At 58.2% G+C, this 12,494-nt stretch overlaps 1 protein-coding gene across 1 annotated transcript in view; it reads left to right on the forward strand.

Annotated features, from left to right (window-relative positions):
* The first annotated feature begins 519 nt into the window (after window positions 1–519).
* Window positions 520–12,494, forward strand: part of ONECUT2 (one cut homeobox 2) — a 51,225-nt gene continuing 39,250 nt past the window's right edge. The window contains exon 1 of the mRNA XM_061130725.1: window positions 520–1,774. Within this exon, the coding sequence (XP_060986708.1) occupies window positions 520–1,774 (1,255 nt within the window). The remainder of the gene's footprint in view (window positions 1,775–12,494) is intronic.

The following is a 12,494-nucleotide window of genomic DNA, read 5'->3' on the forward strand; positions in this document are numbered from 1 at the left end:
ACGCGGCCCCGCCCCCTCCACAGCCATTGGTCGCGGCGCGCAGGAGGCCCGCCCCCCCGGGGGAAGCTGCGGCCGCCGAGTGGCTACCCGCGACGCCCGTCGGGCGCTGCCCCGCCCCGAGCCCGGGCGGGTTAGGTTGGCCGCCCGGACGAGCGGCAGAGCCCTTCTGGACAGCTCCCGCTCGCGCAGACGGAGGACGGCGGCGCCGGAGCGGGCTCGGACATGGCGAGGCAGCGCGCCGGCCCGCGCGGCGGGGCCCGGTGACCCTCCCGCGCCCGCCCGCCTCCCGCACGCGCGCCCCGCCCGCCCCCGCCCCGGTCGCGCCCGCCCGCAACCCGGGGCGCACACCCGCACGCGCGCTCCCCCTGCGCACACACACACATACACACACACACACGCTCTCCCGCGCCCTCCGTCGCCGCCCGCAGCCGAGCTCCGCCACGCGCGCCTCGCCAGCCCGCCGGCCGCCCCCGCCGCTGCCGCCGCCGCCGCCGCCGCCCCCGGGCCCCGATGGACTGAATGAAGGCTGCCTACACCGCCTATCGATGCCTCACCAAAGACCTAGAAGGCTGCGCCATGAACCCGGAGCTGACAATGGAAAGTCTGGGCACTTTGCACGGGCCGGCCGGCGGCGGCAGTGGCGGGGGCGGCGGCGGCGGGGGCGGCGGGGGCGGCGGCGGGGGCCCGGGCCATGAGCCGGAGCTGCTGGCCAGCCCTAGCCCCCACCACGCGGGCCGCGGCGCCGCCGGCTCGCTGCGGGGCCCTCCGCCGCCGCCCCCGCCGCCGCCGCCAACGGCGCACCAGGAGCTGGGCACGGCGGCCGCGGCTGCGGCTGCGGCGGCGGCATCGCGCTCGGCCATGGTCACTAGCATGGCCTCGATCCTGGACGGCGGCGACTACCGGCCCGAGCTGTCCATCCCGCTCCACCACGCCATGAGCATGTCCTGCGACTCGTCCCCGCCCGGCATGGGCATGAGCAACACCTACACCACGCTGACGCCGCTGCAGCCGCTGCCGCCCATCTCCACCGTCTCGGACAAGTTCCACCACCCGCACCCGCACGCGCACCCGCACCCGCACCATCACCATCACCACCAGCAGCGCCTCTCGGGCAACGTCAGCGGCAGCTTCGCGCTCCTGCGCGACGAACGCGGGCTCCCGGCCATGAACAGCCTCTACAGCCCCTACAAGGAGATGCCGGGCATGGGCCAGAGCCTGTCCCCGCTGGCCGCCACCCCGCTGGGCAACGGGCTGGGCGGTCTCCACAACGCGCAGCAGAGCCTGCCCAACTACGGGCCCCCGGGCCCCGACAAGATGCTCAGCCCCAACTTCGACGCGCACCACACTGCCATGCTGACCCGCGGCGACCAGCACCTGTCCCGCGGCCTGGGCACCCCGCCCGCGGCCATGATGTCGCACCTCAACGGCCTGCACCACCCGGGCCACGCTCAGTCCCACGGGCCGGTGCTGGCGCCCAGCCGCGAGAGGCCACCCTCGTCGTCTTCGGGATCGCAGGTGGCCACCTCCGGCCAGCTGGAGGAGATCAACACCAAAGAGGTGGCCCAGCGCATCACCGCCGAGCTGAAGCGCTACAGCATCCCACAGGCGATCTTCGCGCAGAGGGTGTTGTGCCGGTCTCAGGGGACACTCTCCGACCTGCTCCGGAACCCCAAACCGTGGAGTAAACTCAAATCTGGCAGGGAGACCTTCCGCAGGATGTGGAAGTGGTTGCAGGAGCCCGAGTTCCAGCGCATGTCCGCCTTACGCCTGGCAGGTAAGCTCAGAGGGCCGTCTGGAGGCGGGCTGCCCGGGTGCGGGCACCGAGCCTCCCCTCCGGGTCCCCTGCCCCTGTCCCTCCAGGCTTGCCACTTGTTCTCTACTCCATTCCTTCTCCGTTTCCTCTTTCTCCCCTCTTTGCTGTGTTCTCCCTTGCTCTTTCTCTCCCTTCTCACCTCCTTGTCTCGAGCTTCTTGAGCGATCCCATCCCGGTTTTGGTCGCACTCTGCTCACCGTGCCAACCACTCTGCCCTCTCTTTCGGACCTTCCCCAGTTGTGGGAGGCACGAGGAGGGTGTGCGGTGCCCACTAGGAGCCCTCTCGTTCCCAGACTCCCGGGGACGGCGGGGTTGCCTCTATTTAGAACCCTGTGCGCTTGAACTCTTATTCAGACAATACATTTCACTTCTCCCAGATGCCTGGTTTCCCCAGATAGAGGCAGTTGGTGGCGAGAGGTAGTGGGCTTTAGAGGGGGAAGAGATCTTTCTGCGGTCTTTCTCCCCACCATGTTGGGCAAACTTATTCGGTCACTGACAGGAAGCACAGCCTTGCCCACGCGGAGCACCGGGGTCGGGGGGGCCGGGATACAACCGCGCTTCCGGAGCCGGTCTCCGGCCTTGGCATTGGCGCGGGGACTTTGTGATGGAAAGAGCGAGCTGGGGCCAGCGCCCGTGTCCCTGCCCACAGTGAGGTTGGGACTGCCACATTCACCCCTCTGGGAGGACAGGAGAGGGGAAACTCAGAGAGAGCGGGGAGCGTCCTGCCTTACTGGCCGGCCGCCCTTTGCCCGGCTCCCAGCGTTGGCCGCGATGTGCCGAGGTGTGGCTGGACCCCGGGGACGAGGCTGGGAGCTCGCGGAAAGAGGGCGCTGAGAAATTAAGATGCAGGTTAGTTAACGCCTCCTGGGCGCTCGGCTCCCGGCTCCGCCTTTGCATTAAGCGGACGCGGGTGGTGCGCCGGGCTCGGCGACGGGGAGGGCAGGCGACCGGCGGGAGGGGACGGGTTGACGCGCCGGTTACATTGTTCTGGAGTCGGCTTGGGCTCTTTGTGCCTCCTCTAGCGGCCGAGCCGCGAGGTACAGCCCTCTATTGTTCTAGGAGCGCAGAAACCTCCCGTGTGGGCGGCGGGAGCCGAGAGAAAGGCGCAGCCCGGGCTGCGGCTGGTACTCGGGTGCGCGCTTTTGTGCCCCGGCGCGGTGTGCGTGGCGGTTGCGCTGCGCCCCCGGGGACCCTGCCACGGGCCGGGAGGGGCGAAGTGTCCAGGTGCCCCGCCGCGGAGGACGCACGGCCCCCGACTGCAGCCCGGGATTGGGCGGCTTCTTTTGGACTGAGCCACCTCTCCCGATCGTCAGATTGTCTGGGGGACAATTCGAGGTGGCGGTCATTTACATAAGGGAGCAGGGAGCCCGAAGTTCCGAGCCGCGCACAACGGGCTTCCGGAGGTAAAGCTCAAGCTTCCTCTCAGGCTCCCTGGGGCTTTCCTCGCACCATTGAGTCTGGCTCCTGGGGTGCACTCTGCCGACGCTGGACAGGGTTGGGGGATGTGACAGGCGGTGGGGAGGGGGCGTTTCCACTCTGACAGCCGCCGTCTGCCTTTGCCTGTTGGAGGATTCCAGTCTCTAGTCCGAAACCGCCCGCAGTTTCGGTCCGAAAAGGTCCTGAAAACTAGGTCCGCCACCCCCAGAGCTTCCCCAAGTCGGTGAACTCCAAATAGTTCTGCATGGATCTCGAAACCTACTTTCTCTTTCTCCTAGCTTACTCTTCATCCTCTCCTACCGTTTTCTCTGATTGCTCTTGGTCCCTTGAAAAGATTAAGCAGGAAATAGTATCAGTGAAAAATGGACTGGAAGCCTACTGACAATTCCAAACGGTGTGGTCCCCCCTCTTTGTCTTAGGCCCCCCGAACATGCCCTTAGTCCCTCTCCGAGAGTTCTAGCGAGGACGGGCTTCCTGGGCACAGGCAGCAGAAGAAACTTGACAGTCGGTCTCGGGGAAGGGAGGCCAGGGTAAGGAAGACAGGGCGACAGGGCTTCTTACCCGGCTCATCTCAGAGCACTGCCGCCCCCTCATGCCTGTCCGGCAGAGGACAGAGCTTTTTTTTAAAAAGCCAGCCTTCTGCCCACATCTGTCTGAAAGTGAGCTGGAAAGAAATGCTTTGCTTGTCAGCCGGTCTCAAGCCTTTTTGCAAAAGTATCGGAGGATTAGGGAGAGTATGGCATCTGTGGGGGACCGCAGTCCCACCACCCATCGCTGAAGAGTCCCCAGGCCAGTTCTGGGGGGCTGGCCTCATGGGGCACCAGGACTTTTCAGAGCAGGAGGCCAAGAGCTTCCTTGGGCGAGTGGAAATCTCCTGCCAGGGACCCCACTTTGCTCAAGCATTCAAATGCATGTCTGTTTTATTACCCCGAGTTGAAAAGGGACAAGAGCTTTAGCCTTTTTATCTGGCCATTTTATCAGCAACTACAAGTGTGTCGAGTGGTTATTATTACACAGGAGTCTTTTCAGCTTGGGGTCAGTAGATCAGTCTCTTCAGACACTGACGCAGAAGCTGGGCCTGGTAAGTAGGTATTATGTGCTCAGGCGCGCTAGCGAAAGGGAGCAAATGGAGAAGAAACACCAAGGCCTTCTCCAGGAGTATTGATCCCACTCTCACAGCGGACTCACAGTGTGGAGGGCTCCTGGGGCTTTCAGCAAACCCGGTGGGGTCTTTTCAGCAAGACCCTGATGTGGGAACCTGGCAGAGAGCGACCGGCCCCCATCTCACCAAGACCAAGTCTCTCTCTGTCTCATCTTGATTTCTCTCTCTTCTCAACTTCTCTATCTCTTCTTAATTTCTCTTTCTGGTTCTCATTTTGGGTCTTGCCAGAGGCCTAAGCAGGCAGGGGTTTGAGGGAACCCTGAATTAAGAATTAAGACGTCTGCTTCGGGCCAGCACTGGCCCCCTCTCCAGGAGGTGGAGTGCACCCCATCACAGCAGAAGGGGGCCTTGCTCTGCTCCTTTCCCACTGCAGGGGTGCTGGATCCACAGCCCCAGGTAGTATTTTAAAGGGGAAGGGAGAAGATGTCGGGGAAACGCAGGTTCGATTTCAGAGAAAGGGGTTCCAAGTGCACGACTCCGTTCATAAAGGGTGGCCACAGTGGAAACTGTTTGCGACCACACCGGCTTGGGCCTCCTCCGCTGCGTCCAGGGTTGACTCCTGCAGGGCAGTTTTTATTAACCCGAGGAGAGGCTTAAGAAGGGGGGGGGGGGCAACTCCCCAGCGGCTTCCAGCACAAACTCTCTCTGGTTTTGAGCCCAAGAGGCCTCTGAACCAAGCACAGACACGAAACAGGAAAGACGGAGAGGCGAGACAGTGGAGGGACACCTCGTGGAGGGAAAGAGCGCTCCCCATGGCGGGAGTTGGTTTCCTCCGACAGCTGGAAGACAGAGCAGAGCCCCCGACGACCCTCGACCCTCGCGGCCAAGGTTTCGGCCTCCTGTGAGCCGGACTCCCCGGGCGGCCGGCGGGGGAGCCTGTCTCCTGTCCCCACGGCGGACAGGCGCCTGACGTGCTCCGGGCAGCAGCTCCCAGCGGCCGATCAGGAGCCAACTCTGTTCCAGCGGCGGCAAACCCTTAACCAACCCACCGGGATGTCGCCTGGGCCCCCTGACACCCTTGGCGGAGCGTGGCCGGGCCAGTGGGCCGCGGCGCCTTCCAGGGGCTCTCGGCGCGCCTGCGGCTCCTTTGGGGCCGAGGGGACTTCCGGAGGCCTCGCTGAGCCTGGGGTGAGCCTCAGGGTGGGGACTGGGACCCCGTTCGCAGAGACCTTCCCCCTCCCTCGCCGGCGCCCAGTCGGTCCCAGTGTCTTTGCCGCCGGGTCAGCGGCCCTTGTCGGTACGGCGCACCCGTGTTCAGTCGAGCCAGCTGGTTGGGTGAATAATTGGAAAGCTCGCCACCATCCTTTCTTGGTCAAGTCCTCGGTGGCCTCGAGAATACCTTCCTAATTCACTTTGGGATGGGCGGGAGCGGGCCAGAGCGGCCCAGAGCGGCGGAGGGCAGTGAACCCGTGCGCGGGAGAAGTAGCCCGGGAGGCCGCGCGCCCTGGACGCCAGAGGCGGCGCCTTTATTTTCCTTCCAGGCTTTGCGCCGTGTGGGTATGTCACTTTCCTCAAACAAATGTGTATATGGAGGGAGATCGATGCTGATAATGTTTAGAAGATTAAAAGAGCATTAATGCTGGCAACGAGAACGTAAACGTGTGGACCCGGATTTCATTGATCCGGAATCCGATCCGGCGCGTTTCCAGTAAACCCGACGGGTGACCTCTTCCCAGCAGAGCGCACGCCAGCGGCCCGGCTCCCCGGCGCTCCCGCCGCGCTGCCTCCCCAGCTCCAGGCCGGCGCTCGGGTCTGGCGGCCGCCCCAGCCCGCCCTTCCAACCCCCGTCTTCTCTGTCGACGGGCTGCCAACCTCTGGCCCTGTCTCCGTGCTCCCCGCGCGCGCTCCTCGCACGCGCTCCCCGGGTGGCGGGTGTCCCCGAAGGCGCCGCGCGGGAAGCGAGTCCTCCCTCGCTTGGGGGGCCTTCGCCTTCGCCCGTGCCGCCCGCATCGGTTCCAGCAGGACCCAGGGCAACTTCTCTCCTCAGCCGGAACAATCCGAAACCATCCGGGAAATCTGGTCACCCCTCGTTACGCGGGATACTCCGAGCTGAACGTTAGAAACGAGGTCTCTAAAGCTGCCTAGGAACCTCGCAGCTTCCTGATCCCCGGATCCATACCCATCTAGATTTGTCCTCCTTAAGAAAGAACATTCGCATTAAATGGTCCCACTTGCAGACTTTCTACACCGATGCGTTAGTTGGACAATTAAACGAGGCCCCAGTGACAGTGGCCTAGGCGTCACCCTCTATGGTCTGCTCTGCTCTGGGCTAATTGGGTCAACGAGGGGAGAATCTTGTTTCTTACCCCGCCGGGGGCAGGATGATGAAAAAAACAGCCCGGGGGACTGCCAGCCTCCTGGAGACTGGAGCGATTTTCCCTTCTGAGACCGGGGACTCAGGCCTGGCCCCCTGGTAGGAAAGTTTTCTCTGAGACATCTGCCTTGATGGGGAAAAGGAAAGAACTTCAAAGCTCTTCCTTCCCCCGGCAGGGAGACTTCCACCCTGCCAACCTTTCCGATCTCGCTCACTGGCTGGCTCTTGCAGAAGGAACACCAAGGTGAATGAAGGAAAGGAAGAGAAAGTTGGGGCAGTGGTGCGGGTGAGACCAGAACTAAATCGTTCAGGTTTTTATTATTATTATAAGTTCTCCAGTTTGAGAAAAACGAAAGCTTTTCCTTCAAGAGAAGGTTCCAACCTGGAAGAAAGGAGTGTTTCCCTTCCTTCTCCAAGAAGGAGATGAGAAGAAGGAGGAAGGAAAGGAGAGAGGACAAAAACAAATCTGGCGTTTTTCTGCCTCGAGGGGCGGCCAAGGGGCAGCAGTTATTTCTTTCTGTTCTCCCCAGAGACGGGCTAATCTTCCCACCAATGGGTTTCCTTAAAGAAGGGGGCTTTCAAACGGTTCCTTGACGGCTCGCCCTACCCCCTCTTCTGAAAATGAACTTGAGTCAGCTCAGATGATCAGATACAGAAACCAAAAATCGTGTGTGGTTTCCGCCTGGTGAGGCAGATAGCTGGCCCCTCCCCACAAGCCCCAGGGGAAGGGTCCTCAGGTTCCGGAAGAGGTGAGCAGGCTTTCAAAGGGTGGACTCCTCGCGTCTCCCTCACCCCTATCCTAGAATCTTCAAGCTCCTCCTAGAGTCCTCAAACAGGGCTGAATTCCTGGGGAATGCTGGGGGTGAGGCAGAGGGGACATTGGGCCCCCAGGTGCCCCGTGTCCCCAGGAGGAGAGTGGGCCCCCTTCTCTCTAGGGGCACCGGACTGCCCAGAGGTGCCAGGGCAGGGTTTACCTCCTGGAGCTCCAGGTAGGAACCAGAGGGGCAAACGAGGCTGCCTCTGCCGCTGCCTTCACTCCACAACCTCACTTTAGGGGGAGCCGTAGTTTTCTGGGCTTTAGAACCAGTTCTTCGAAGGAAAGATCAGGGCAAGGGGGTTGCCCGGTTCACACTGTTGCGGCGGCTGGTGTCGGCAGAAACTGCCTGGAGGAGAAGTGGCGTTGTGTCGGGCGTCCCTGGAGGAATGAAAACCTCAGAGGAGAAGCAGGGATTCCGTTTCTGGGTTCCTGCCAGAGGAAGGGAACCGAGGAGGGAATAAAATGCGAGCACCGTCTGGATAAAGGGCCCTGGGGAGAAGGGTGAGTGATGAGGACCCCAGGGCCTGCACCTTCATCTACACACCCTGGACTGTCCTCAGCCCCGGCCTGCTCAGGGGCCCTTGTTTTCCCTGACCTGGGAAAATTGCTTTTCCTGGTGGGGGGAGGCGTTATGAGGGGGCCCAAGAAGGATATTCATGCTGTCAGGCACAGAGCCTGTACATGTGAGCTGTACCCCAGCACCCCATCCGTCCCCCTAATGCACAGCCGTGCCTTTGGAGAAAGCTCTACGATCCCGGGTCTCCAGGCTAAGGCTCTGAGGAATGGACGCAGGTTTTTGTGGGGCAGGGGAGGAGGGGCAGGGGCCCTGATTGGGTGACTGAGCCCATCTCATGCATAGCAGGGTGCGGATGGGCCAGGCGTGGGCTGTGCAGACAGGGCTAGTCTCAGTGAGGGGAAGATTCCTCGGGGCTGTGGACATTTGTCAGGAAAACCGTCCCACGCAAACTGTCCCAGAGGGAGAGGAGGCGCTGCGTTCCCCCTCGGTGCCCCTCTCGCCATCTGAAGATCCATTACTCCTCTGTAGAAAGCAGACTTTGTTTGGGTTGGGAGCACACCTCCAGCGTAATTTAATCAGCATTGGACTTTGGCTCGCTTAATCAAATATGCATATACTTTCTCCTGCAGGAAGAAAAATAATTTCTCTGTAACCAGCATTGACTTGAAGTCATGTCATTTCTGGAAAGCATCACATTTTTAAAGGGAAAGGTAAAATTGAGGGGGGAAAGAACCCACAGTTTTTCGGTGGTTTGCCTCGAAATAGCTAAGAGAGCCAGTTACCACCTGAGAAAGGATGGAAGGAACATTCTAGAAACTGAAATATATGGGCTGCTCCAATTGTAAGTGTCCCACTCCAGCTTCTTCTGTGTAGTCAGCCTGCCAGATCTGTATTGGTACAGTTAGTAGGTTGACCGACTCCTAGGAATTTAGGCTTTGTGTTTGCATTGAGGCATCTTTGGAAGAATCGGGTGCTCCATTGCTCCATTTCTGTCTGTTTTCTTTGGAGAGACCACAGGCAGTAGCCGCAGGATCCCAGTGGGCAGCAAGCCCACCCCACCCCCAGGGCCTGGAGCATCCCCCAGAACAAGCCTGGCCGCCCCACCCCCCAGAGCGAGGCTCTGGGCTGTACCCAAGTTGGGTCTGTTAGGGAATCTGTTGTAAACACAGATCCATTGATTTGCATTTGTCAGAGAGTAAAGTTAAACCAGTGAAAAGAGAAGCCCTTACCCTTTTATGCAGGGCCAGGGAAACCTTTCATATTGATCCTATTGATCCAACCTTTCCCTTTAAGGAAACCACATAGTTAAAGACCCTCGTTCAATAGATTTACCCTTCGCGCTTGTGATATTCCTTTAAGTGTTCTCATCTAGGCTAGCTGGGCATTAAGCCCACACTCCAAACCAAACAGAAATGAAAAGGGGGTGTGAGGGGAGGAGTCATGAGGCAGAATTGTGGTAAGTGAAACTGAATCAAACTGAAATGCATAATGACTCGGTTGGGGATGTTTTACTCATTCTTCTGAGATGACACGCAGGGATAAGAACAAAACAGATGCATTTAACACGTTTCCTCTCCCTTTCCCTTCCGTTCCCTCCCCTCCTCTCTCCCCCCAAAACAAAATCTGTTTAGGTGCTAGACTAACATCACGGGAACATCACTTTCTACTGTGAAATTATTTCAATAAAGCAGCTAGCTTGCTTCATTAAAACTGGTTCCCTTAAAGGCAGTAAAACTTCCACAGAAATTCTTTTGGTTCATTTGTAGCGGATTGGGAATAAAATTTGTCCCCAGATATGCAATGTTTCGGACTCTGTGAGCATGAGCACTGAAGTCACTTTCGAAGAGAAGGGCTTGGAGTTGTGTCTTCTGATGGAAGAGGGTAGAAACCAGACCAGGAGTAAGGAACCACTTTTTCTTCTAGAGCAGTGTAGATGGAACAGGAATAAATATTGCTTGCCACCCCTCATGTTTACAGAGATGAAAATGAAAGTTCCCTTTGTTTCCAGAACTGTGGGCATGATCTGTTTTATTTCTTCCTTGACCCTTTTTGTTCTGTAAATAACATCCATTTGTGATTTTTTTTTCCAACATGTTCTATGCGGTATACATAATTGGCTCTCTCTTGGGTTGAGTTCAGGCATTCATGTTTGTTTTATGTGATTGAAAAATATTAATGATTCCTTAGGTGAGCTAATGTATTTATCTGCTGAGTGAGTTCAAAGGGCAGAGTTCAGCTATGGTTCAGGTTAATTGAACAGGAAGCTGTGAGCTCTCCAGCCTGTGTTGAACAAGGGACCAGTTCCTTAAAATATCACACTCAGCAAACACACAGTTTCACTGTCTTCATCCTGGAGTCTGATGTAAGAGGCTCAGATCCACTTGGACTGCTTGTTTAAAAACCCAAAGCAAAAGCAGAGCAACGGCAACAAAGCCCCCCGAGTCCCCCTTAGGGAAGAAGAGTTTTCTCATTGGCTAATTGCTTTATTGGTAGCACTGACCTGCGAGCAGCTGCAGCGGCCTGGATGAAGGCTCCGGCCTCAGAATAATGCGCTCCATTAGAACAGGGCAAGGCATTTTTTGTTTACTCAATTGGAGCTCCCTGCAAAGTGCCATTAACCCCGGCCCAGCCGAGTGTGTGTCGCAAAAGCCAAAGGTCACGCCAGTCAGGCTGTAGGCACAGCCAGCTCTGCCCTGGTGGGAGGGAGGAGGTGTTCTGCTGCCATGGCCCTCTCAGAGCTCGGTCCAGACCTGTGGGCCCCTCCAGGGCCCTCACCAGAGCAAGCACTTGCACAACTTGTTTGCATTTCCCAATTGCTGAATCATGTTACTGATGATTACACAGTTTTGATCTGAGACCCATCAATCACACACGGAAGGGAAAAAAATACTCCCGGCTGACCTTGTCTCTTATTTATGTTCCCTTCCTCATTGTGTGTTACAGTAAATAGAATTGTGCAAACGGTGCTTTTTAGCAGGAATGTAGTCTGGATAAGTGCTTGGATCAAGAAGACCGAGCTCCAAACCTGGGCGGGGGAGGGGGTTGTTTAGCAGAAAGGTTTGAGATGGAGCCAGGAGCACAGTCAGGCTTCTACCAAGAGCACCTTGAGCCAGAGCGCCACCTGCCGGGCGTCTCCTAACTGCAGTAAGCCTTGCGCCCCTAAGGGCCAAGCTCTTTCCTTCACTTTGTTCCTAGTATCTGTGTCTCCATTCCCCACCCTCCTGACCACTACCCATATTTCCCTAGGAATTTCTTAGGGGGCTTTTTCCTGGTCGCTTGGAACTCTAACCTCTGCCTGTTCTAATAAGTTGCTAAGGAGAAATCGGCAGTTTTGCTGTGATGGGTAAGATGATTCACCCACCCCGCCCTGCACATTGAAGTAATAGTCTCCTGCTTAGTTGGAAAGTGCTTGGGAGGAGAACAGGGGCAGAGGAAGCAAAAAAAAAAAAAAAAAAAAATCTGTGGGAGAGAAGAGGAATGTTATGTGTATAAGAGAAACTGCTCAGTTGATGGTGCCAGTGAGGACTGTGCCAACTATAAGGTGTTCTGCAAAAGCAAAATATTGTACCAGGGAGAGGTGGATGAGAGAGAATCAGTGTGTGCAGAGAGGACGTCAGGAAAGACATGCCAGGTCAGAGGGTAGGCTCTGACCCAGAGGTGGGCTCTGGGAAGTCCCCTGGGAAGAGAAGAAGTGAACCAGCCGTTTTGCAGTTGCAAAGAAGTGAGCCACCGAGCTACACCTGGAGCCAGACTGGGGTGCTGGCTGAGGCTTTGTCGGCAGCGGCTGTTTGCAGGCTCGCCTCCCCTTGGTCCGGACCGCTGCCCCTGACAGCGGAGCGCCGATGGGTGGGTTGCCGCCTGCACGCCCCTGGCGCAGACTTCAGCACCACGAACAGCGCCACGGAGCGCCCCAAGAGCCGGCGCTCACCCACGCTGAGCAGAGCAAACTTAACATCTCAACCCAGAGAAAGGGCCCAGGTCCTCTGCCCGGTTAAGTTCGGGCGGCGCCCTCCCTGATCAGCAGCTCCAGCTCTCTGATCTGGGAGCCCGAGACTGAACAGGGCCTCCGATTGTCTTCTCACCCGCGGCTTCGGCTCTCTGTGTGAGGTTGGCGTTAATAAAGGGAGAGAGGTGATGATGTGAGGACCAAAGATGCTGAAGGACGCCTTTCTTTCCGAGAGGAAGAGCGTTACCTCTGTGTGTGTGTTGGGGGGGGGGGGGGGAGGGGGTGGAGGGGGGCGGGGGATTGAACTGGCTTCTGCAGGCACTGACTGCTATTCTCAACATGGTATTTCAGATTTAGAGTTTCCTTTCAAGGCTTATCCTCTGGTTGCCCCATACACAAATGCACAAAAACAGATTCCCCCCACCACATGATTTTTGCAAACACAGTTTTTCTTTATTTTAACCAAGATTCTCACATCATGTCAGGAG

Source organism: Dama dama, chromosome 27 (assembly GCF_033118175.1).
Source record: "Dama dama isolate Ldn47 chromosome 27, ASM3311817v1, whole genome shotgun sequence".
In the NCBI taxonomy this organism is placed as follows: Eukaryota; Metazoa; Chordata; class Mammalia; order Artiodactyla; family Cervidae; genus Dama; species Dama dama.